Below are 25,318 nucleotides of genomic sequence, written 5' to 3'. Positions count from 1 at the left end.
CATGGTTCCCTGCTCCCATGGTTCCCTGCTCTCCATGGTTCCCTGCTCCATGGTTCTCTGCTCCCATGGTTCTCTGCTCCATGGTTCTCTGCTCCCATGGTTCCCTGCTCCCATGGTTCCCTGCTCCCATGGTTCCCTGCTCCATGGTTCCCTGCTCCCATGGTTCCCTGCTCCATGGTTCTCTGCTCCCATGGTTCCCTGCTCCATGGTTCCCTGCTCCATGGTTCCCTGCTCCCATGGTTCCCTGCTCCCATGGTTCTCTGCTCCCATGGTTCTCTGCTCCCATGGTTCCCTGCTCTCCATGGTTCCCTGCTCCCATGGTTCCCTGCTCTCCATGGTTCCCTGCTCCTTCTCTTCTCTGTGTCCTCTTACAAGGGCACTTGTCATTGGATGGAGGGACCTCCACAACAAACCAGGATCATCTCTCCTCACCTCAACATCCTTAACTTAATTGCATCTGCAAAAACTTTTTCCAAAGCAAAGATAACATTCACAGGTTCTGGAGATTAGGGTATGGACATATCTTTTGGGGGCTACAATTCAACCCACTCTAGGGAATCTTAATATTTGTCTAATCGTTGCTTTTTTAGATATATATAACAAACCCTGTTAACCACTGGGTTTGTGCTGCTCCTAGATGCATTTATATCTATATCTGTGTCTTTCTCTATATTAGGTTTCTTTTTCTTTCATTGATTTAGGTTCAGTCCTTCCCCATTGAGTGTCTGATAAACAGTCATTCATGTTAACACAAAACTCTAGGAAATTAACTTTTTAATCTAGTGGTAACTTGGATTAAATCTGCGAAACCCAGGGAAACCTGAGTGAGGTCTGGGTTTAATTAATTGCACTGTGCCATGGTCAGTTTTGATAATGTACCATAGTGAACTCAGATGCCACCCCTGGGGGAAGCTAGGGGATGATACTCAGGACTTTTGTGTACTATTTTTGTAACTTCTTGTGAGCCTAAAAATAAAAATTTTAACAGAGTTTGATTGGATTTACCAAGACCAATGATAAAATCATCTGTTCTTATTTGCAACACATCCATTGTTAAGCTGCAATGTGTAGCGAAGTGTTTTAGAGCTTTCGCTGAACTTGATTCGGAAAACGTTGACATTGTTTGATAGGTGGTCTTTCTGTCTAGGAATGTCTTGTCTTGTATTTTTTCAAGGTATGTTTTATCTTCCAGTAAAATGTGTGGAGTTTTCTTCAGGGAACTCATAGATACTTTAAAGTTTGAAGTTTTAAGTTTGTTCTTATGGATGTATCTTTCCCCCATCTGTATTCTTTAACTGGCTCTTTCTGGTTACATGTCCCTGAACAGAATCCCCACACCTTTCAAATACGTGAAATTCTTTTAGCTTGAGAAAATGCTCTTCATTCTGCAGCTAGAGACAATGTTTAACAGGTTTTTATTCGTTCCTTTAAACCTGCTCTCAGAAAGGGTCCATCTGTTCAGTTATTAAATGTAGATTTAAGTATTTGTGTTCTCCATCCGAGTGTATGGGAGATGTTCTTTATAAAGAAATACAAAGTTGTGCTCTGTAAATGTAATCCTAACTGTATTGTTTTTGTCCCATGGTTCCTTTGAAGCTGTGAGGTCTGTCTGCTCCCAGGTCATTGCTTACCTGGGCCCCAGGTCCCTTGCAGTCGATGACAATGGGTGTCCTGTCCGTATGTGATCTGAACTTTTCTGTCCCTGGCTTTTCTCTCTGCTTGATCGCAGAGCCATGAGGCCTGGTGGGCATTGAGAAGGCCTCTACGTGGCGATAGCCCCAAATTTGAAAAAGTAAATACATAACCTGCTCCATGGTTCAGTCTTATGAATCCACTGCTGGAAACATGGAAACTGGAGATTTCAGATCTGAACAAAATCAGTGAGGTAAGGCTCCAGTCTGCACTTGCCTGGGCACCTGGGGTTTCTTGGGGCCTAATTAATCCTGGGCTTGCACTCGGGATCAGATGCTGGTTCCTGAGGGTCCGCATGGTTGCTCCAGGTCCCATGTGTTCTCTGCTCCATGGTTCTCTGCTCCCATGGTTCCCTGTTCCCATGGTTCCCTGCTCCATGGTTCTCTGCTCCCATGGTTCCCTGCTCCCATGGTTCCCTGCTCCCATGGTTCCCTGCTCCATGGTTCCCTGCTCCCATGGTTCCCTGCTCCATGGTTCTCTGCTCCCATGGTTCCCTGCTCCATGGTTCTCTGCTCCATGGTTCCCTGCTCCCATGGTTCTCTGCTCCATGGTTCTCTGCTCCATGGTTCCCTGCTCCATGGTTCTCTGCTCCCATGGTTCCCTGCTCCCATGGTTCCCTGCTCCCATGGTTCCCTGCTCCCATGGTTCTCTGCTCCATGGTTCCCTGCTCCCATGGTTCCCGGCTCCATGGTTCTCTGCTCCCATGGTTCTCTGCTCCATGGTTCTCTGCTCCATGGTTCTCTGCTCCCATGGTTCCCTGCTCCCATGGTTCCCGGCTCCATGGTTCTCTGCTCCCATGGTTCCCTGCTCCATGGTTCTCTGCTCCCATGGTTCTCTGCTCCACGGTTCTCTGCTCCCATGGTTCTCTGCTCCATGGTTCCCTGCTCCATGGTTCCCTGCTCCATGGTACTCTGCTCCCATGGTTCCCTGCTCCCATGGTTCTCTGCTCCCATGGTCTCTGCTCCATGGTTCCCTGCTCCCATGGTTCTCTGCTCCATGGTTCCCTGCTCCCATGGTTCTCTGCTCCATGGTTCCCTGCTCCCATGGTTCCCTGCTCCATGGTTCCCTGCTCCATGGTTCCCTGCTCCCATGGTTCCCTGCTCCATGGTTCTCTGCTCCCATGGTTCCCTGCTCCCATGGTTCTCTGCTCCATGGTTCCCTGCTCCCATGGTTCCCTGCTCCATGGTTCTCTGCTCCCATGGTTCCCTGCTCCATGGTTCTCTGCTCCCATGGTTCTCTGCTCCCATGGTTCTCTGCTCCATGGTTCCCTGCTCCCATGGTTCCCTGCTCCATGGTTCCTGCTCCCATGGTTCCCTGCTCCATGGTCTCTGCTCCATGGTTCTCTGCTCCCATGGTTCCCTGCTCCATGGTTCTCTGCTCCCATGGTTCTCTGCTCCCATGGTTCTCTGCTCCATGGTTCTCCTGCTCCCATGGTTCCCTGCTCCATGGTTCTCTGCTCCATGGTTCTCTGCTCCCATGGTTCTCTGCTCCATGGTTCCCTGCTCCCATGGTTCCCTGCTCCATGGTTCTCTGCTCCCATGGTTCCCTGCTCCATGGTTCTCTGCTCCCATGGTTCTCTGCTCCATGGTTCTCTGCTCCCATGGTTCCCTGCTCCCATGGTTCTCTGCTCCATGGTTCCCTGCTCCCATGGTTCCCTGCTCCCATGGTTCTCTGCTCCATGGTTCTCTGCTCCATGGTTCTCTGCTCCCATGGTTCCCTGCTCCCATGGTTCTCTGCTCCCATGGTTCCTGCTCCCATGGTTCCTCTGCTCCATGGTTCCCTGCTCCATGGTTCTCTGCTCCCATGGTTCTCTGCTCCCATGGTCTGCTCCATGGTTCTCTGCTCCCATGGTTCCTGCTCCATGGTTCTCCTGCTCCCATGGTTCCCTGCTCCATGTTCCCTGCCTCCATGGTTCCCTGCTCCATGGTTCTCTGCTCCCATGGTTCCCTGCTCCCATGGTTCCTCTGCTCCCATGGTTCTCTCTCCATGGTCCTGCTCCATGGTTCTCTGCTCCATGGTTCTCCTGCTCCCATGGTTCTCTGCTCCATGGTTCCCTGCTCCCATGGTTCCCTGCTCCATGGTTCCCTGCTCCCATGGTTCCCTGCTCCCATGGTTCTCTGCTCCCATGGTTCTCTGCTCCCATGGTTCCCTGCTCCCATGGTTCCCTGCTCCCATGGTTCCCTGCTCCATGGTTCCCTGTTCCCCATGGTTCTCTGCTCCATGGTTCCTGCTCCATGGTTCTCTGCTCCCATGGTTCTCTGCTCCATGGTTCTCTGCTCCCATGGTTCCCTGCTCCCATGGTTCCCTGCTCCCATGGTTCTCTGCTCCCATGGTTCCCTGCTCCCATGGTTCCCTGCTCCCATGGTTCTCTGCTCCCATGGTTCCCTGCTCCATGGTTCTCTGCTCCATGGTTCTCTGCTCCATGGTTCCCTGCTCCATGGTTCCCTGCTCCATGGTTCCCTGCTCCCATGGTTCCCTGCTCCCATGGTTCTCTGCTCCATGGTTCTCTGCTCCCATGGTTCTCTGCTCCATGGTTCCCTGCTCCCATGGTTCCCTGCTCCCATGGTTCTCTGCTCCCATGGTTCCCTGCTCCCCATGGTTCCCTGCTCCATGGTTCCCTGCTCCCATGGTTCCCTGCTCCCATGGTTCCTGCTCCCATGGTTCCCTGCTCCCATGGTTCCCTGCTCCCATGGTTCCCTGCTCCATGGTTCTCTGCTCCATGGTTCCCTGATGCCATGGTTCCCTGCTCCCATGGTTCCCTGCTCCCGTGGTTCTCTGCTCCCATGGTTCCCTGCTCCATGGTTCCCTGCTCCATGGTTCCCTGCTCCATGGTTCCCTGCTCCCATGGTTCCCTGCTCCATGGTTCTCTGCTCCCATGGTTCCCTGCTCCATGGTTCTCTGCTCCCATGGTTCCCTGCTCCATGGTTCTCTGCTCCATGGTTCTCTGCTCCCATGGTTCCCTGCTCCATGGTTCTCTGCTCCCATGGTTCCCTGCTCCCATGGTTCTCTGCTCCATGGTTCCCTGCTCCCATGGTTCTCTGCTCCATGGTTCCCTGCTCCCATGGTTCCCTGCTCCATGGTTCCCTGCTCCATGGTTCCCTGCTCCCATGGTTCTCTGCTCCCATGGTTCCCTGCTCCCATGGTTCCCTGCTCCATGGTTCTCTGCTCCATGGTTCCCTGCTCCATGGTTCTCTGCTCCCATGGTTCCCTGCTCCCATGGTTCCCTGCTCCATGGTACTCTGCTCCCATGGTTCCCTGCTCCCATGGTTCTCTGCTCCATGGTTCCCTGCTCCCATGGTTCTCTGCTCCATGGTTCTCTGCTCCCATGGTTCCCTGCTCCATGGTTCTCTGCTCCCATGGTTCCCTGCTCCCATGGTTCCCTGCTCCCATGGTTCCCTGCTCCCATGGTTCCCTGCTCCCATGGTTCTCTGCTCCATGGTTCCCTGCTCCATGGTTCTCTGCTCCATGGTTCTCTGCTCCCATGGTTCCCTGCTCCCATGGTTCCCTGCTCCATGGTTCTCTGCTCCATGGTTCCCTGCTCCCATGGTTCTCTGCTCCATGGTTCTCTGCTCCATGGTTCTCTGCTCCATGGTTCTCTGCTCCCATGGTTCTCTGCTCCATGGTTCCCTGCTCCATGGTTCTCTGCTCCATGGTTCTCTGCTCCATGGTTCCCTGCTCCATGGTTCCCTGCTCCATGGTTCCCTGCTCCATGGTTCCCTGCTCCATGGTTCCCTGCTCCCATGGTTCCCTGCTCCCATGGTTCTCTGCTCCCATGGTTCCCTGCTCCCATGGTTCTCTGCTCCCATGGTTCCCTGCTCCCATGGTTCTCTGCTCCATGGTTCTCTGCTCCCATGGTTCTCTGCTCCATGGTTCCCTGCTCCCATGGTTCCCTGCTCCATGGTTCCCTGCTCCCATGGTTCCCTGCTCCATGGTTCCCTGCTCCCATGGTTCTCTGCTCCATGGTTCTCTGCTCCCATGGTTCTCTGCTCCCATGGTTCTCTGCTCCACGGTTCCCTGCTCCCATGGTTCCCTGCTCCCATGGTTCTCTGCTCCATGGTTCCCTGCTCCCATGGTTCTCTGCTCCATGGTTCCCTGCTCCCATGGTTCTCTGCTCCCATGGTTCTCTGCTCCATGGTTCTCTGCTCCATGGTTCTCTGCTCCATGGTTCTCTGCTCCCATGGTTCTCTGCTCCATGGTTCTCTGCTCCATGGTTCTCTGCTCCCATGGTTCTCTGCTCCATGGTTCTCTGCTCCCATGGTTCTCTGCTCCCATGGTTCTCTGCTCCACGGTTCCCTGCTCCCATGGTTCCCTGCTCCCATGGTTCTCTGCTCCATGGTTCCCTGCTCCCATGGTTCTCTGCTCCATGGTTCCCTGCTCCCATGGTTCTCTGCTCCCATGGTTCTCTGCTCCATGGTTCTCTGCTCCATGGTTCTCTGCTCCATGGTTCCCTGCTCCATGGTTCTTTGCTCCCATGGTTCCCTGCTCCATGGTTCCCTGCTCCATGGTTCCCTGCTCCATGGTTCCCTGCTCCATGGTTCCCTGCTCCATGGTTCCCTGCTCCCATGGTTCTCTGCTCCATGGTTCCCTGCTCCATGGTTCTTTGCTCCCATGGTTCCCTGCTCCATTGTTCCCTGCTCCCATGGTTCTCTGCTCCATGGTTCCCTGCTCCCATGGTTCTCTGCTCCCATGGTTCTCTGCTCCATGGTTCTCTGCTCCATGGTTCCCTGCTCCATGGTTCTTTGCTCCCATGGTTCCCTGCTCCCATGGTTCCCTGCTCCCATGGTTCTCTGCTCCCATGGTTCTCTGCTCCCATGGTTCTCTGCTCCATGGTTCTCTGCTCCATGGTTCCCTGCTCCATGGTTCTTTGCTCCCATGGTTCTCTGCTCCATGGTTCCCTGCTCCCATGGTTCTCTGCTCCATGGTTCCCTGCTCCATGGTTCCCTGCTCCCATGGTTCTCTGCTCCCATGGTTCCCTGCTCCATGGTTCCCTGCTCCCATGGTTCCCTGCTCCCATGGTTCCCTGCTCCCATGGTTCCCTGCTCCATGGTTCCCTGCTCCTTCTCTTCTCTGTGTCCTCTTACAAGGGCACTTGTCATTGGATGGAGGGACCTCCAGAACAAACCAGGATCATCTCTCCTCACCTCAACATCCTTAACTTAATTGCATCTGCAAAAACTTTTTCCAAAGCAAAGATAACATTCGCAGGTTCTGGAGATTAGGGTATGGACATGTCTTTTGGGGGCTACAATTCAACCCACTCTAGGGAATCTTAATATTTGTCTAATCGTTGCTTTTTTAGATATATATAACAAACCCTGTTAACCACTGGGTTTGTGCTGCTCCTAGATGCATTTATATCTATATCTGTGTCTTTCTCTATATTAGGTTTCTTTTTCTTTCATTGATTTAGGTTCAGTCCTTCCCCATTGAGTGTCTGATAAACAGTCATTCATGTTAACACAAAACTCTAGGAAATTAACTTTTTAATCTAGTGGTAACTTGGATTAAATCTGCGAAACCCAGGGAAACCTGAGTGAGGTCTGGGTTTAGTTAATTGCACTGTGCCATGGTCAGTTTTGATAATGTACCATAGTGAACTCAGATGCCACCCCTGGGGGAAGCTAGGGGATGATACTCAGGACTTTTGTGTACTATTTTTGTAACTTCTTGTGAGCCTAAAAATAAAAATTTTAACAGAGTTTGATTGGATTTACCAAGACCAGTGATAAAATCATCTGTTCTTATTTGCAACACATCCATTGTTAAGCTGCAATGTGTAGCGAAGTGTTTTAGAGCTTTCGCTGAAATCGTTGACATTGTTTGATAGGTGGTCTTTCTGTCTAGGAATGTCTTGTCTTGTATTTTTTCAAGGTATGTTTTATCTTCCAGTAAAATGTGTGGAGTTTTCTTCAGGGAACTCATAGATACTTTAAAGTTTGAGGTTTTAAGTTTGTTCTTATGGATGTATCTTTCCCCCATCTGTATTCTTTAACTGGCTCTTTCTGGTTACATGTCCCTGAACAGAATCCCCACACCTTTCAAATACGTGAAATTCTTTTAGCTTGAGAAAATGCTCTTCATTCTGCAGCTAGAGACAATGTTTAACAGGTTTTTATTCGTTCCTTTAAACCTGCTCTCAGAAAGGGTCCATCTGTTCAGTTATTAAATGTAGATTTAAGTATTTGTGTTCTCCATCCGAGTGTGTGGGAGATGTTCTTTATAAAGAAATACAAAGTTGTGCTCTGTAAATGTAATCCTAACTGTATTGTTTTGTATTCTGTCTTTGAAAGCTGTAGAGGTGCTGTCTGTCTCCAGGGGTCATGTGCATTACCTGGGGGGCCCCAGGTCCCTTGCCAGGTCAGATGGACAAATGGGGTGTCCTGTCCGTAGTGTGATCTGAACTTTTCTTGTCCCTGGCTTTTCTTCTCTGCTTTGATCGCAGAGCCATGAGGCCTGGGTGGGCATTGAGAAGGCCTCTAGCGTGGCGAAGCCCCAAATTTGAAAACAGAAGTGGAAAATGTACCATTAACCTCCCTCCAGGTCAGTCTTATGAAATCCGACTGCTGGAAAACAGGAAACTGGGAGATTTTCAGGATCTGAACACAAAATATGTGAAGGTAAGGCTCCAGTCTGCACCTTGCCTGGGCACCTGGGGGTGCTTTCTTGGGGGCCTAATTAATACCTGGGCTTGCACTCAGGATCAGGAGTGCCTGGGAGGTTTGGGAAGGGCTCCAGGGACAGAGGTGGGCTCCAGGTCCCTGGAGCGTGTGGTCTGAGGGGCCTTGGTCAGGCCGGCAGTGCTGGGAGCTGATGGCCGGGTCGTACAGACTCGGGTTGCAGCCTGGCTCTGCCTCTTCCCAGTGTTTTCTGGGCCTCAGGTTGCTCACCTGCACAGAAGGTTTGTAAATGACCCATGTGTGCGAAGCACACAGCAGCCCCTTGAGAGCAGGGCATCCCTTGCTGTTTGTGCTGTTGTTCGTATTGTTGGGGTTCCGAGGAGAGACGGGTGACATGAGGGGCTCGGGAGAAAGGCCTCAGACCTCGGGCCTTGGAGGAAGAGAGATCTGTCTGATGGGGGGGGGTCAGGGTAGGTTCCTGCGGGCCCCTCTGGGCCCCACACTCACTGTTCTCCCCCCCGGTCACCCCACCCTGGCCCCCAGAGCATCATCCGCGTGCTGTTTCACGACCGCCGCCTGCAGTACACGGAGCACCAGCAGCTGGAGGGCTGGCGGTGGAGCCGGCCCGGGGACCGGATCCTGGACATCGGTGGGTTTCTGGGCTGAGTGGCGGTTCTTCCTGGGCCCCATCCGGACCCGGCCGTGTGCAGGGCCTCTTGCCACACTTCTGCCCTGTGTGAAACTCCATGGGAGCTGGTGGAGGTGACCACAGCATCAGCCCTGCCCTCAGCGAGTACCCCTTTTGGGGTGTACATGGTGGGGGTGCATTTAGGAATAAGGACCTGTCGTCAGGAAGTGAGAAGCAGGGAAGCCTTCACAGAAGGATCCTGACTTGATGGAGGGCAGGATGGGCATCAGAGAGGGGGCAACGGAAATGCGCCGAGGGCTCAGGCAGTGGTCCACAGGCTTCTTATTCACAAAACTTGGGGCCGGGTGGGTTTTGGAATTCAGAAGTTGGAATAACAGTAGGCTGTGTCGACCCACAGTCAGGTCACACTGCCAACAGGCCATGTTCTTGTAGCCATATAGAGTGACGACAGGCAATGGAGCGAAGGCTCGGAATAGCTTCATGGAGATTCAAGTCAGGATTCTGCCAAGTGAGCTTTGCAGAACCTAGCTTTCAGAACCCTTGGTGTTTCAAATTGTGTAAGGAGTTTCGACCTGTAATAGGAGTCCTTCCCGAAATATTGGGAGTGGCTGACGATTGCACTTTTGTGTGTGTGTGTGTGTGCACAGATATTCCACTGTCTGTTGGTATCTTGGACCCCAGGGCCAGCCCGACCCAGCTGAATGCAGTCGAGTTTTTGTGGGATCCTTCAAAGAGAGCGTCTGCGTTCATTCAGGTGAGCAGGAAGGAGGTTGCCCTCTGTGGGGAAGTCAGAACTTTGGGGGTCCATCGTGTATTTCTCAAAACCATCCATGCGTGGGGCCTTGATGGGCTTTTGCCCTTGGCTGCAGGCAAGGAGGCTGAGAGGGAGGGTGAGTGGGGCCCAGAGCCATGAGACTGGTTGGTCACTGGGGCTCGGAAGAAGATTTGGGATGTTGTAGACTTCTGTGTAGGTGTTTCTTATCAATATGTAAGCTTTTTACACAGTAACTGAGTCCTAGCATAAATAATTTGAAGTACAATTTTTTTTTCATAACTGTTTCTATTATTAAATGTTTAATTCTGAAGCTCCTGGTATGAAAGTGAAAGTCTTAGTTGCTCAATTGTGTCCGACTCTTTGCAACCCCATGTACTGTATATCCCGCCAGGTTCCTCCGTCCATAGGATTCTCCAGGCAAGAATACTGGAGTGGGTTGGCCATTTCCTTCTGCAGGGGATCTTTCCAACTCAGGGATCGAACCCGGGTCTCCTGCATTGCAGGCAGATTCTTTACCACCTGAGCCGCCAGGGAAGCCCATCAGAGCTTCTGCTATGGACCTGCCCTTGTGGCAAGCGCTTCAGCGGGCCCAGCTGGCCGGGGGCATGGCCAGGGCCCTGTGCTTCTGGGCTCCCCGGCTCTCTCCCTCACTGTGGGCCCCTTTTTGAGCTTCTTCGTTTTCCTCCCTGGCTTGTAAATCAGAGACTGAAAACAGAGCCAGGACCGCAAGGCCTGGTTCGCAGTATCACTCAGTGAGAGTGAGCGACCTTTTCGCCTTGCGTAGTTACAGTGCTCGATTGCATCTCAAAAGGAGTAACATGATGTTACTGTTTAATGTTACAACAACATGTATTTGTATTGGGCTAGCCAGAAAGTTTGTTCTGATTTTTAATACCACCTTAGGGAAAAAACTGCAACTAACTTTCTCGCCAGCCCAATATTAGGACAATGTGATTACATTATTATAGCAACCAGTACACGTCACGTGCTTTCTGTGTAGCAGGCACGTACCAGAAGTAAAGAAGCGGTTCTAGCTTCTGGCCTGGCCTGAGTAACCTGGGACCAAGGGACTCGGCTCCTCGGGACTAAGCTGTGGTCCCTGCTCTGCGGCCTCTGGGGTTTGTCCAGGCAGAGGTCCCGGGGTGGGGGAGTTGCTGGGGTCAGTGGGCCTGGAGTAATGGCAAGGACTTGGCTGGTCAGGCAGGACCTCCAAGGTCAAAGGATGGAAGTGAGAGGCTGTGGGGGGTGGCCAGTGGCCTGGCGGAGTGGCCGGCGCTGGGGGACCGCGGGGAGGTGGAGGCGGGTCTGACTGTGGGGTGGGCACGTCTACTGGCGGGGGAGCGCCTGGGGGTTCAGGCCCCCCCTCGCCCACCTCTGGCTAACTGCCTGCCCCATCCCCCGCAGGTGCACTGCATCAGCACCGAGTTCACCCCGAGGAAGCACGGGGGCGAGAAGGGGGTGCCCTTCCGGGTGCAGATCGACACCTTCAAGCAGAGCGAAAATGGGGAGTACACGGAGCACCTGCACTCAGCCAGCTGCCAGATCAAGGTGTTCAAGGTAGGACGGCCACCAGCGCCCCGCCCACCGCCACCCCAGCCCAGGGCTGGAGGCCGGGACCCCAGAGCTCGGCGATGAGCGCAGCGGCCGGGAGCCAGGGGCTCCTGCCCCGGCTCTTTCACCCTCGCAGGCGGCCGGGCTCAGCTCTGCCTGGCCAGAGTGGTGGGATGGGCACAGCTGTAGATTTCAGGTGTCCTCCCAAGCGCGTTGACCACAGATTCTCCTTAAAAACACAAGTCAGGAGACCCCCTTTGAAGGCCCTGACCATGGATGTTATTTTTTAAAAATTTTTGTAGCGGTATAGTTAATTTACAAAGTTGTGTTAGTTTCAGATGTACAGCGCGGTGATTCGGTTATATGTTATCAGTTCTTCTCCATTATAGCTTCTCACAGAATTTTGCGTATAGTGCCCTGGGCGGTAGTGGTCCTGGTTGGCTGTCTGTTTTACACATGTTAGTGTGCACCTGTCAATCCCAGGGGATGCTGTTACTTGGGGCCCCAAGGCCCTCGTCCCTCTGCAGTGGCCTCCTGGCACCGCCTCCCTTTTCCTTTCTTGCCTCACCCCCTGCAGTTGGCTGTCCTTCTTTCTCATCCCATCTCTTTGGACGGATTATTTCCTAAGAATGCCTGCCAGTGGCGCAGCCCAGGGTGGCTCTGGGGGGGGCGGTGACAGCAGAGTCCACGTCGCTCTCCGGTGGGTGCACCTGCTCCGAGCAGGACCACTGGTCCCTCTGCCAGCAGATCGGACCTGCCTGCCGGCCTGGGGAATCCCAGCAGATACCTGGGACCGGCCCTGGTGCCTTCCCCTCTCCTCCCGGTCTTTCACAGTCAGGGACCTGGGGACTTACTGATAGAGTTTCATCTGCTGGAGCTGGAGATGCCAGAGGGAGGGGCTGTAGAAACGAGGGCCTGTCCCAGAAGAAGCTGGGTCAGTGTTGATGTTCCTGAGCTGGGGATGGATGTGGAAATGAGCGCCCACGGGTGGAACTATCAGCCTGGTGGCAGAGGGCTCATGGGCCTGTTTCCCGACGGGATGGGGCGGCCCTGAAGCTGCCCGTGTCTGCCCCTACGTGACCACACGGCCGGGCAGCCAGCTTCATCCCCACTGGTCGTGTCTGGCCACCTGGGGGCTGTGGCCACCTGGCCAGGCTCTGTGTGCTGGTGCAGGTGAGCTTGTCTCCGCTGCCGGAGCGGTGGCACCTCCAGAAACCTACTTCAGCGTGGTGACGCCTTTAATCTGGCCTCCGAAGGAAGCTACATTTCTCCCCCATATTTATATGCCCCTCCTGATGTTAAAAACAAAAAAAAAATTACCAAAGTTGAGTGGCTTAGTACTACATTCTCTTTTAATGTTGAAGTTTGAAACAGGTTTCACTGGGCTGGGGTCAGGCGTCAGGAAGGTTAAATTCCTTTCTGGAGGCCCTAGGGGAGAATCTCTTTCCTTGCCTTCTCCAGCTTCTAGAGGAATCTGCATTCCTTGGCCCGTGGCCCCTCCTCCATCCTCAAAGCTAGCATCACCCCGATCGCTCCATGCTCCCCCCAACACACACTTTAAGCCTCCACGATTACGCTGGGCCCACTGGGATGGTCCACACTCCCCTTCCTGTTTTCGTCTCTCACTGTTGGCAATCCCGATTCCGTTTGCAACCTTGCCCTCTTGTGCCCTAGGGTAATATCCTCCCAGGCTCTGGGAGTTAGGATGGGGCCATCTTTGGAGAGCATTAGTCTGCAAATCCTGTTCACCGGTGCCTCCGGTCTTGGGTCCTTGATTCTGGACAGCTGGACGGCCCTGGACAGCTCTGAGACTGCACAGTGGGTGGTCTCTGCCTGCCCTGCAGTCCCGCCCTCTCTTGGTTGTGTGCAGACCACATCCCACCAGCCCTCTTCTGCCCTCAGGCGGGGTGCATCCAGTGTAGTGCCCTGAGATCTGGCTCGGGGCCGGGCAGCAGGAGGGGGGGCAGTGTGTGCCAGGGATGCCCAGTCCTCCCCATGGCCCCTGCCAGCCCCCGCTCTTACACCTCAAGGCGGACACTCAGAAATGAGGGCCCTACCTGGCTCCTCAACACCACACCAGGCCTCATTGAGGGAATTGAGCTGGCAGCTGCTTTGGCATCTCCTGCAAGAGGGAAGGAGCATCTGTCACCCAAAATGAAAGTGAAAGCAACAGTGTTAGTGGCTCCATCGTTTGTCTCCGACTCTTTGCGACCCCGTGGACCGTAGCCCACCAGGCTCCTCTGTCCGTGGAATTCTCCAAGCAAGAATGCTGGAGTGGGTAGCCGTTCCTTTCTCCAGGGAATCTTCCTGACCCAGGGATCCTACCTGGGTCTCCTGCATTTCAGGCAGATTCTTTACCATCTGAGCTACCAGGAAAGCCCTGTCACCTGAAATGAGCTCCTTGGAATCCCTGAGGTGGCCTGGCCGCCCACCCACAGGAGCAGCTGAGATAGGTGTGCAGCAGGGCCAGGCAGAGCCCTGCCTCACTGCCCGCAGCTCCCCATCTCAGGTCACCCTGGTTACCAGGAAGCCCCTGGATTCTTGGGTTGCTGCCCTGGGGCTCTGTGGGGATGTCTTGGGACTCTCCCTTTCCTGCTGACTCCTTGCAGGGGTCTCCCTGGGGCTGAGTGGTGTCCCCCACAGGCAGGCTCAGCCACGCTCTGCTGGTGATGCTTCTGGGCCGGGGAAGGGCCTCCTTTCTGGGACAGGGTGGAGGTGGGGCAGAGAAACCAGACGATGGGGGTCCAGCTGCCGCACGCCTGGCTCTCCTGCTGAATACCAGATGTCACTCATGTCCCTGTAGGACCCCCAGCAAACCTCCCTCCCTCCAGCCTGGGTGTCCCCCCAAAGGCTATTTCCTAACGCCCCCTGAGTTGGGAGTCAGCAGCTGCAGCCTGAGGAGAGTGCCCGCCAGGATGACCCCAAAGGCACCGTGGAGTGGAAGGGTGGATTTTCTTCCCTGGCTGCTCACCTCGTGTGGTCTGCCCCGTGCAGAATAAAACCCTCAGCTCAGGGCCCTTCGGAGTCTTGATATCTGACCCCACCCACCAGGCTGTGAACTCCGGAGGAGATAGTGTTCGTGGTCCAAGCATTCCCCATCAGCTGAGCCTGCTGGAGCCAGCATGGTGGCTGTGCCCAGCTGGGCTTCTGACCTGGAGTCTTGACTCGATCAGCACGTGGTTCCTCTCCATTCTCGATGGATCACTGGACCCTCAGTCTCCTTAATCTGTAAATGAGGCCGATAGTAGTACCTGTGAGGCCTGGACACCTGTGAATTCCTCAGGTGCGCTGGGCGCCCAAGACAGGCCATGTCAGGATGGATGTTACCCTGCAGGCAGACTGTAAGCTGGGAGTGTGCCCGGAGCCCTAAGTGTTAGGGGCAAGGAGGCCTTAGAGGTGGACCGCAAGTGTAGATGGAGCCCTGGCTAGCAGCTCCTAGGCTCCTAGGAGCAGCTCCTAGCTGCTGTCCGCTTCCTGTCTCTCTCCATGGGGAACCCAAGGAAGGCTCCTGAGGGGTCCTTTCCATTAGCAAGTGGCCAGTGGTAAAGCTCTGCCCCAAGCGTGCCTGCCGGGGCAGCTGAGTGGACCCCGTGAGTCTCTGAAGGACCAGTAGTGGGCTCTGAGCTCTCTTGGGGTGGGCAAGGGTTCCAGGCAGGAGGACCATGTGTCGGATGCCTGGGAGGTGAGAGACAAGCTTTCCTGTCCACGAGGCCCTGCTTGGGGTGAGGGGCCACCCCTCAGCTTTGGACATCCCGCAGACAGCTGCCTCTGCCGGCTGTGAGCTCATTGGGCCCCTGTGCTCTAAACTTGCAGCCGAAGGGAGCTGACCGGAAGCAGAAGACGGACCGGGAGAAGATGGAGAAGAGAACAGCCCAAGAGAAGGAGAAGTACCAGCCATCCTATGAGACCACCATCCTCTCAGAGGTGAGCTGGGGGGCCTCCTTCTCGGGGGTGGGGGGCAAGGGGACTGTCAGATCCTGGGACAAGTGCCCGTTTGGGGCGGATGCTGCTTCTGAGAGCGCCGTTCAGCCCCGGTGTGTTCCCGTGTCTGGAACTGCTGTCATCTGAGGCCTGGTGTCCAGGGACATGTTTTACAAGTAAATACCTTCTAACTCTCAGCTGCCGTTGGCACATTTCAAAATTAGGTTTTTTTTTTTTTTAATAGATAATATATTCATGTGGTCCACATTCAAAAGGTATAAGAATCTCCATCAGAAAATGTCCCTCCCAGCACTCTCCAGCCTCGGTCTCTCTCCCCAGGGCGGTAGGTGACCCTGGGTCCTTCTCTATCAGGCCCCACGTTCTCTGAGAAGGAAATCAAACAAGTTTGCCCCATGGGTGCTTTCTTTCCCCCAACAGTACACGAACACACACACACACACACACAGTCACCGTTCTAAGGTTGACTATTTCCTGGTGTTTCTTACCCGATCATAAAGAGCTTTCCAGTTCTTCATTCAGCTCCATGGCCTTCCTTGTGTGGACGGCCTGCTGGTGGGCACTGCCTGCTCTCAGGCTCCTGCTGTTTCCCACGGGGTACTGTGAACGCCTTGTTCACGTGAAGTTCTCCACCAGGAAAGAATGCACCTTCTGCCCTCAGAGAGGGGTTGCTGGGTGCAAGGGGGTAACACTCACTCTCTGGCTGTTGGGGTGGATATTGGGGTGCATTTCCTCATCACCCAGATGCCGACACCAGCCTGCTCTGTCCTTCCACCCAGGGTCCGTCTGGGATGCTCCCTTTCGCAGGCTCCTTTTCCTCCTGTCACGGGCCCTTCCTGCTGCTGCTGCGTTTACTGGGCTCTGTTTTTGGTTTTAACAACTCTTCCCCGCTGTGTCCTGTGATCAGGCCAGCTAATAGGTGGTGTGTGTGCTTGCTGAATATTGACTTCCTCGGGAGGCCCTCCGTGGATGCCTGAGGCCCAGTGCTGACCGTGGTGGGGTTAAGTCTGTGTTAAGGGGGAGGTCCAGACACAGGGTGGCTCAGAGACCGGTGAGTAGGTCCTGTCTGAGGAGCTGTGCGTGTATGTGAGGGTGTGTGCGTGGGTGTGACAGGGAGACACACAAGCCATCTGCAGACGAGTGTTTGCAAGAGGAGAGCAGGGACCCTCGTTTGCAGACAGACGCACGCTGGCCTCTCGTTGGACCGAGGCTGACGGTGCCCGAGAGCCCTGGCCCAGAAGGAGCCCTGCCCCCTGGAAGCTGGTCTGAGCCAGCAGTGCCTGGTGAGGGGCAGCGCGTGGACGCTTAGCTCTTCCCAGGCTTGGTACATGCTGGGGATGTGCCCTGGGGACCCTCCCTGCTCCCCAGTCCTGTCTGCGGCCACCTCTCCTTCCAACCTGGGCCTCGGCCTCTGGTGCCTGCCTCTCCCCTGGCTTCCCTGCTGGAGGACGGTCCCCGGGGTGCTCCAGGCTATGTCCCAGCCCCTCTCCCTGGCCAGGTGTTGAAATCGCCACCCAGTCTGTAACTTTGGGAGCTACCGGCTCCTCTCTTGTCAGCTCATCAGTTTTCCTACCCCCGAGGGCTCCAGGATTTGGCACCAGCACATTCCAGCCCTCACTCAGAACAGAGTTAAATATTGACCCTCTCTGTGGTCAGGTGGGTGATCGTAAGTCTCAGGAATGCTTCCGTCTGACCGTGTCCAGAGCAGGGTCATCGCAGAAAAAGGAAGTGGTGAATGCTTGGTCCCCCACCCCCCAGGCAGCACCCACAGGTCTAGGCTTGCTTCGGGGGGCTCCTTCGTGTTCGTTTAGGCTTCAGCACAAGACGTTCCTGGCATTTGGGGGTCACGTCATTTCTGTTGCTCTATCTCCCTCGGCTCCAAGCAGGATGCCTCAACTGTTAAAATACCCGTGGAGTTGTGCTGGGGACAGGCTGCTGCAAGCCAGTGTGGAGGTGCCTGGCCCTGTCATCTGAGGCCCATCAGGACATGCTATTAGTAATGCTGAGCTTTGTCGGTGGTTTTCTGTTGGAAGTGGCCCAGTGCCGCCTGTTTCTTGCATTTACACCCATTTGTCTGCGTGGGCAAGTCCTGCCTGTGGGCACCTGGCCTGTCCTGCACCGATGAGGTTTCCCTCTTTGCTTTCGCTGCTTGGAAGCTCTGACAGACGTGTGTCATGCTTTGCTTGCCCTGGGGATGGCCTCCTGATGACGAGGTCTCTTCATGGCCCTATCTGATTCCTTTGGTGTGGTCGAGCAGCCCGCCCATCCCTGGATACCAGGTCAGCGTGGGTCGGGTGTTGAAAGATTGTGATTTCAAGCCGGGTGGGAGGGCTGGGGAAGCTGGGCTCGTCTCATCTGCAGGACTGGGGCTCAGGGACCGCTGTCACCCTGTGCTGCTGATTTCAAGCCGGTGGGAGGGCTGGGGAAGCTGGGCTCGTCTCGTCTGCAGGACTGGGGCTTGGGGACCGCTGTCACCCTGTGCTGCTGATTTCAAGCCAGTGGGAGGGCTGGGGAAGCTGGGCTCGTCTCAGCTGCAGGACTGGGGCTCGGGGACCGCTGTCACCCTGTGCTGCTGATTTCAAGCCGGTGGGAGGGCTGGGGGAGCTGGGCTCGTCTCGTCTGCAGGACGGGGGCTTGGGGACCGCTGTCACCCTGTCCTGCCTTCCCACAGTGCTCCCCGTGGCCTGACGTGGTTTACCAGGTGAACAGTGCCTCATCCCCAAGCTACAACGGCTCACCAAACAGCTTTGGCCTCGGCGAAGGGTACGTGCACCCTCTCTCCTTGTGGTCCCTGGAGTGACCACAGGCGCGGACTCATTCCCCAGCTTCCTCTCTGGGTCTTCACTGCTCCTGTAGCCCAGCATCAGCTGGGTTTCAGGGCGGTTGACTGGTGTTCATGACCATGTTTAGCATCATGCGTACAGGTTTTCGTGCTTGATTACACTTCTAGAAAGGCCGACGGGTGGGGTAATTAAGCACCCAGCACCCACTCCCTCCCCAAATTAAGGTGGGCCAGCCTGCCAACTCCCGGGCCACCTCCTAGACAGCTGGGGCCTCAGGAGGTGGACGTCTGGACCCCGCAGTGGCTGGAGGGGCTTCTTAGGCCTTGCATGGTCACTGGGCAGAGGGGCTCAGCTCAGGACCTTCCCCGCCCCCCCTGGGTGTCCGGCCCCGCAGCACAGAAGCGACTCCACCACTGGGCACGAGCTCTGCCGAGGCCCAGGCCGTGCCGACCCCAGGGTGGCGGAGGTGCAGGGACCAGCAGGCAGCTGCCCCTCCCATCCTGTGGCGTCACTGACGGCGCTGCCCTCCCTGGTGGTGGGAGCAGGGAGGGTGCCAGGAGGCCCCTCCCATCCTGTGGCGTCACTGTGACGCTGCCCTCCCTGGTGGTGGGAGCAGGGAGGGTGCCAGGAGGGTTTAACAGGGGCATGTGGAACACATGGGTTGTTCAGAGCCCCTGCTTGGCAGAGAACTTTACTGATGGGCAAGCCAGACAAGAACTTGATTTCCTAGGTAAGGACAGTCCTCACTGAGAAGCGGGCACAGGAAGGGCTGTTGCATTTTATTCAGGCGGTGAAAAAAAATGAAAGTGTTAGTCGCTCAGTTGTGCCCGACTTTTTGTGATCCTGTGTAGCCCACCAGGCTTCTGGTGGGTTTCTCCAGGCAAGAATACTGGAGTGGGTTGCCATGCCCTTCTTCGGGGGATCTTCCCAACCCAGGAATCGAACCCAGGTCTCCTGCACCGCAGGCAGATTCTTAACTCTGCGCCTCTCTGGGGGCAGATTCCTTCACTTCCTGCAGCCTCAGTTTCCCTACTTCCATGGGAGTATGAATTCCACACTCGGTCAGGGGAATATGTGTAGAGTCCTGGTACCCCCAGACCCAGATCACCTGTATCTGCAGTCACTGATGACTGGCCTAGGAATCCTTGCTGCAAAGGTCTTTCCTTTTTTCCTTATTGTGGTACAGTGGGCTTTCCAGGTGGCGCTAGTGGTAAAGAACCTGCCTGCCAGTGCAGGAGACATAAAGGTGTGGGTTTGATCTGTGGTCAGGAAGATTCCCCTGGAGGAGGGCATGGTAACCCACTCCAGTATTCTTGCCTGGAGAATCCTATGGACAGAGGAGCCTAGCGGGCTACACTCCATGGGGTCACAGAGTCACGTGACTGAAGCAACTTAGCATTCACACATGCGTGCACACACGTGCACACATACACGCACATACACACGTACACACACAATGTAAATTTTATTGTTTGAACAATATTAAGTGGCCAGGTCAGTGACACCAGGTCCACTCACATTGTAGTATTGCCACTGTCCATCTGGGAGGGTCATCTCTGACTGTCTTTCTCTTGGCTTAAAAGCCCAGGTGTTTAGGTCTCTGCCTCCCTTTGGGGGAAAGCCGTGAGAAAGCTTTTCTCCCGGTGGATGCCAAACTGTGGGTGCTGTTGCTGCAGAATGGTTCCCCAGGGCTTCCTCTGCCCTCTCCTGGGTGTGGCTGGCCCTTTGCCGTCTTAGCACCAAGTCCCTGTGAGGCTCCAGGCCCTAGGTCAGTCTGCCCTTCCCTCTGACTGGGGCTCAGCGTGGGGACCATGAAATCTGGCCAAAACAAGCCCGGAGCCTTAGAGCAGGGATAGGGGTGTGTAGCTCATCAGAACCCTGTCCACACCGGAAGCTCTGTTAAGAATTTCCAGGGACGGAGCAGGGCTCCTGCTTGGGTTTTTCTCGAGGCCCTGCTTCATTTCCAGCAAGCCCCAGAGCCGAGGGGTGGGAAGGGCAGGCCAGCAAGGAGCATCCTGGCTGCTCACCGCCTCTCCTTTTCCTTTGCAGCAACAGCTCCCCGACCCACCCGGTGGAGGCCCTGCCCGTGGGCAGCGATGTAAGTGAGTGCGGTGGGGTGCTGGCCGCCCGCTCCCGCGGGGGAGAGTGACCGCCCCTCAAGCCTGTGCTCTCTGCCCGCAGCACCTGCTCCCCTCGGCCTCCACGCAGGACGCCCAGCAGTGGCTCCACCGCAACAGGTTCTCCCAGTTCTGCCGGCTCTTCGCCAGCTTCTCGGGTGAGCATCTCTGAACGGCGCGCAGGACCTACCGCGGTCTCGGAACACTCAGCACGGGCCCTGGGCGCCCAGCGGCTGTGGTCTGTCCTGGGGACACAGAGGCGTGTGGTCACTCACGTGTGCTGGCCCTGGGCCCAGGGCGGGCCTGCCCTTGGGGTGTCTGCCTGCTCGGGGCTTGAAGGGAGGACCATCTGGGAGCTTTTTCAAGCTGCTCCTTGCCGGTGGGGTCGGCCACGTGTCTCCTGGAGGGGCCCCTTAGCCAAGAAGGCCAGGGTGTACTCAGCAAGCCTCCTGGCCTCTTCCTCCCAAATGCCGTTCATCACGCTGTCGCCAGGTAAGCCGTGTGGGAGGCGGTGGCGCAGTCAAGGTGAGAAGGGAAAGCTGGCTCTTCCTTCTTTAAAGGCTTTTCAAGCTCTTGCTGATGAGCCCATCAGACAGCAGCCCTGAGCTGGCAGTGGTGGAGGACAGGGAAACTGAGCCATGAACCTTGCCCCCGGGCAGTCCAGAGTGACAGGGAGTCGGTGTTGGCTGGAACCAGAGGAGTGGCTGCCAAGGACATCTGTGGTAGCAGGAGGGAAACAGCACCCCAACAGTCATCTTTGAGCCCAGTTCTTCTTGGCACATCCTTTGTGCTGGGGGTGGACGGGATGAGGGCGGTCAGGCAGAGACTCCAGCCTTGGGCAGCTCTGAGTTGGTGCAGAGGTGTAAACTGCCCGTCTCAATGCGCTGTGACCCTTCTGTGATGGGCAGGCTTGGAGGAGGGACTTGGGAGACTGGGAGGGAGGAGGGCCAAGGGCGCCTGCACCTTAAGCAAGGTATAGTGTAGACCTCGTGGGGGAGGTGTCTTTGAGGAAATCCTGGAAAGCATGTGAGTCAAGTGTGTGTGGGGGGGCGGTGATGAGCTTTCCAAGCAGAGGGCAAGTGTAAGTTCCCGGTGTGGCCACAGAGCGAGGGCCCAGGTAATGGGGTTGAATCGGTCAGACAGGAGGTGAGGTCGGAGAGGTGCCCAGGGACCTTGGTGCAACAGTGTGAGGGCGTGGCTTTTATTTCCTATGGAAGGGGAGCCAGTGTGACTGCAGAAGTGTACCCCAAACTGTACCTTAACTGTGGCAGGGAAACGGGGTAGGTGCTGTAACTGGACCATGTGGCTGTTGGCCAGGTTTTAGCAGAAGGCTGATGTCACCCTTGTACCTTGGAGAGTCCACGTGAGCTCAAGGCTCTTGGGGGCTGTTTGGTCTTTGAGGAAAGGACCATGTCCACTGATTATGATCACCCCAAACTGGGAGCACCCGTGATGCCCATCAGCAGAGAGAGGGTACAGGCATTGTATTCATGTCATGAGTACTATCTAAACGTGGGCATGAATGATTCATACTGCCTGCAATACAGATGAACCTTAAACGGAACTTGGAGGGAGAGTCAGACTGAGAAAAGTGCAGTTTCCAGTTCTGTTCATATGAGTGCCATGTGAACGGAAAACCAAGTGAAGCCCCTGTGTGTGTGAGAAATCAGGACAGCAGTTTCCCAGAGGTGGGGAGAGGGGTAGAAGCTGGCACAAAGGGTGTATGAGCTGGTGGGAATGTCCTGCATCTTGATCCGGGTGCCAGGTGCATGGGTGTCTGGGTGTGCAGGCTCCCCGGCAGCCTCCAGAGAGCCACGAGTTTCTGCCTACAGGCAGGTACACATATGATCAGTGCCACGTGCTGATAAGATACATCATGGACAGTGATGCTAATAAAAGTCCCAGAGGGAGGGTCAGGCCCAGGTAGAGAGAATGACTAACCAGCAAAGGCTTGTCAGTTCTGCTGAGTTTGTGAACCCCGTTGTCGACTTCTGACACCTCTTGGGCTATGATCTGATGTTGTTTAGCTCTTGCCATTTCTCTCTGTGGGACACCCATGCCTCCTGAGACGGAGGCTGGCTCTTCCCTGCCCTGGGGTCGGCAGGGAAGGTGGCCGTGTAACAGCCTCAGGCCTCGGTCACCGTGTAACAGGCCGGCCCCATTTACCTGCCCAGGCGCTGACCTGCTCAAGATGTCCCGAGACGACTTGGTCCAGATCTGTGGCCCTGCAGACGGGATCCGCCTCTTCAATGCCATCAAAGGCAGGTAGGTGTTAGTTCCCACTGGAGGCAGGGTATGGCTGGTGGCCTGCATCTCTCAGCCCCTTGGACACCTGGTGGGCTAGCTAGTGGGATCTGGGCTCCTCTGGGAGTGAGTGCAGGAGGAGGTGCCAGGAGCGGGGTGGGGGCCAGAGCCCGTGCTGGAGAGGGTGAGTTGCCCTGGCTTGCAATCCACCCTGCCTAGGGGCCCACTCCCTCCGGAGAGAGGTGGTCTCTGAGTCTCCACCTCTTGGCTGTGGGTTCTGAGATGCCTGCCCCGTCCTCCCAGTGCAGGGGGCAGGGGGCAGGTGTGGATGGAGTGGTCTAAATAGTCACACATGGACAATACTGCTCTGAGAGTGAGAGGGTGTGTCTGGGTTTGAATCCCACATCTGCCTCTTAGGGACTTGGAAACTGGGCCAAGCCCTTAACCCCCGTGAACCTCAATTTCCTCATCTGTACAATGAGGGACAGTGGTCCTGGCTCCTCCATAGATGTGTGAGGATGCAGTGAGCTCAGAGTAAGCCGAAGAATGCATTTGCTCTGATTATCACCCTGAAGAACCTCGTATCTTCAGATTGGTTCTGTGGGCAGAGCCCACTCTGCAAGTTGCAGGTCCTAGGTGGGGGTTGGGGGGTTGGCCCATCCCCTGGTCTCCATCCAGCAAGTCTGCTTGAAGCTCTCAAGGTTCACCTGGATGGGATTCTCTCCCTGACAGCTCCTTCCTCGGAGGAGGAAGGCACGCTGTAGCCCCATAACCTTCTTTCTTCCCCCAAGTCCCTTCTGCTGTTCTCTCCACCCTGTGTTCTGGAACATTCTGGAATAATGAGCTCGGTCCCCCTTGCCTGCCCACGACTTCCTTTCCTCCCGCCAGGAATGTGAGGCCGAAGATGACCATTTACGTCTGCCAGGAGCTGGAGCAGAGCCGCGTGCCCCTGCAGCAGAAGCGGGACGGCGGTGGGGACCCCAACCTGTGTGGTGAGTGGTGGGGAGCCCCTCCCCGGGCTGGTGAGAGGGCAGCAAAGCCACAGGGGGAGGAGAGCGTCTCCCCTGATCCGCCTCGCATGCAGGACGGGTTCTGCTGTGCTTCCTCCTGGGACTGAAATGTGTAAGGTGGCGATCATCCCTGAGAAGGTCTTGTCGCATGTACTGCTGTCCCATCTGGGGAAACAGGCCTGGAGAGGAGATGTAGCCCCCGATGTCACCGAGCTACTCAGGGGAGAACTGGGAGTCGGGCTTTCTGGCTCCCTGGCTGGTGACAGGTGCCGCCTAACAAGTGTATTCCCAGGAGTGTGTCCTGTGTTCGCGCAGCTGGGTGAACAGCTACTGGTTTGGCTACTGCCCGAGAGGGTCTTAGAGCACCTCCGGGGCACATGGTTCTTTGGGGCTAGCAGTTTTCAGCACCTTGTTTCTGAGCATCTTTAAGCACTGAGTCTGACAAGCTGTCTGGCTCCCCCTGCGTGGTCTGGACTCTGTGTGGTCTGCAGTGAGAGCCCCCTGCCCCCCACCCCACTCTGCCACATGCCCCTCCAGATCCGCAAGGGACCCAACACCCCAAAAGACAGGGACCACTCAGGATTTGCTGTGGGGGAAACTCAGGCACAGAGGCTGCCCTGAGAGGCCAATGTCTAGTGGCAGAGGCAGGATCCAAATATCCGGCCCCTAGCAGCTGGCGTCCAGGCCTAGGGACATGTGTGCCGGTGTCCAGCCCTCCGCCTGCAGTCAGTCTGGGAAGGACAGTGCCTGAGTCTCACGGTTTCTTGTGCACGTGGAAAAAGCAGGCAGGCGCCCCAGCCCACACCCCAAGGCTCAGAGGTCTGGAGAGGGCCAAGGTGTGGCTTCCCGGGGGTGGCAGCTTCAGGATTTGAGCTTAGGCTGACCCACTCGAGGGTCTCTTGTTGCCTCACTCGAGAAACAAGATGACAGGAGTTCTGAGTAGTGGGTGGCTGGCTATGCGCTGTTCAGAGCAGTACTGGTCACCTCCACATTCCTCCAGGGGCAGGAAAGGCCAGAGATGAAAGGTTACAGCCACAGGGCTAAACTGGAATCCCTCTGGTTCTTTGATGCCCACAGTCCGATTTATTTGAGGAGTAAAATAAGAAAAAGTGGAACTAGCTCTGAAAAGTTGGGGTGTGGGGGGAAAGTATAATGAGAATTCTGTTATAAAAAGGAATCTTAGAGCAGAGATTCTGGGATTCTTACCTGGTTAGTTCAGGAAGAAACATTACCCAATGAACACGTTCTGTGAGCGGTGACTGAGCAGGGGTCAGCATGCAAAATCCTGGGAAGGCGAGCCTGTGTGTGGCCGGAACCCTGTGGCTTCTGCAACTTCCTTCAAGGGGGGCCACTGTGTGTGTGCACGTGCGTGTCCGTGACCTTTTAGGATACGGAGCTGCCGATCACTTTTGTGGAGCCGAGGGTTTCTTCCTTTAGTTGAGGGAGGCATTTGGTCGCCTGTTTAATCCAGCTGTGTCTTAGTTTTTGAGGGACTTGAGGCCCCTGAGCATTGAGGTCTGCCCCTCTTCCCCCATCACCCGTGGGGTTTGCTCCTCCCTAGCTGGTTTGCGTGTTGCTACCAGCCCCATGGTCACTGTTATCCCAGCTGTCTGGTGACGCTCCTGGCGCCACCCCCTCACCCTTTTGGGTCACGGTGCTCCATCCGGGTATTGTTAGTGCTGTGGAGGAGGGCGGGGGCCAGCGCTTCTCTCTTCTGCTGTGTCAGGTAGCAGTTATCCAATGGAAGGGAAGGAACGCAGACACGGGATTTCCTCCACCTGCCCATGGTAGGGTACCCAGCAGGCCACACCTCAGAATCTCTGGAAGTCTCTAAAAAATGCAGGTTTCAGCCAGCTGTTCCCCTTCCAACCTCTACCCCCAAACGAGACAGGAATCCTGGGGTCCAGGGTGGATCTAAGGATTCTCCATTTTACACGAATT

General features: G+C 55.6%; 1 protein-coding gene across 2 annotated transcripts in view; it reads left to right on the top strand.

Moving 5' to 3' along the window:
* Positions 1–25,318, top strand: part of TFCP2L1 (transcription factor CP2 like 1) — a 76,596-nt gene that overhangs the window by 38,111 nt on the left and 13,167 nt on the right. For both annotated transcript variants that reach the window (XM_020894731.2, XM_070476330.1), the window contains exons 3-12: positions 8,233–8,309; positions 8,853–8,958; positions 9,606–9,712; positions 11,138–11,290; positions 15,098–15,208; positions 17,895–17,986; positions 20,056–20,104; positions 20,188–20,281; positions 22,298–22,388; positions 23,256–23,359. In XM_020894731.2, the coding sequence (XP_020750390.1) occupies positions 8,233–8,309; positions 8,853–8,958; positions 9,606–9,712; positions 11,138–11,290; positions 15,098–15,208; positions 17,895–17,986; positions 20,056–20,104; positions 20,188–20,281; positions 22,298–22,388; positions 23,256–23,359 (984 nt within the window). The remainder of the gene's footprint in view (positions 1–8,232; positions 8,310–8,852; positions 8,959–9,605; positions 9,713–11,137; positions 11,291–15,097; positions 15,209–17,894; positions 17,987–20,055; positions 20,105–20,187; positions 20,282–22,297; positions 22,389–23,255; positions 23,360–25,318) is intronic.

This window comes from Odocoileus virginianus, chromosome 13, assembly GCF_023699985.2.
Source record: "Odocoileus virginianus isolate 20LAN1187 ecotype Illinois chromosome 13, Ovbor_1.2, whole genome shotgun sequence".
NCBI lineage: Eukaryota > Metazoa > Chordata > Mammalia > Artiodactyla > Cervidae > Odocoileus > Odocoileus virginianus.
Note: the sequence above shows the minus strand (reverse complement) of the source record. Positions and strands in the feature narration are given on the sequence as shown.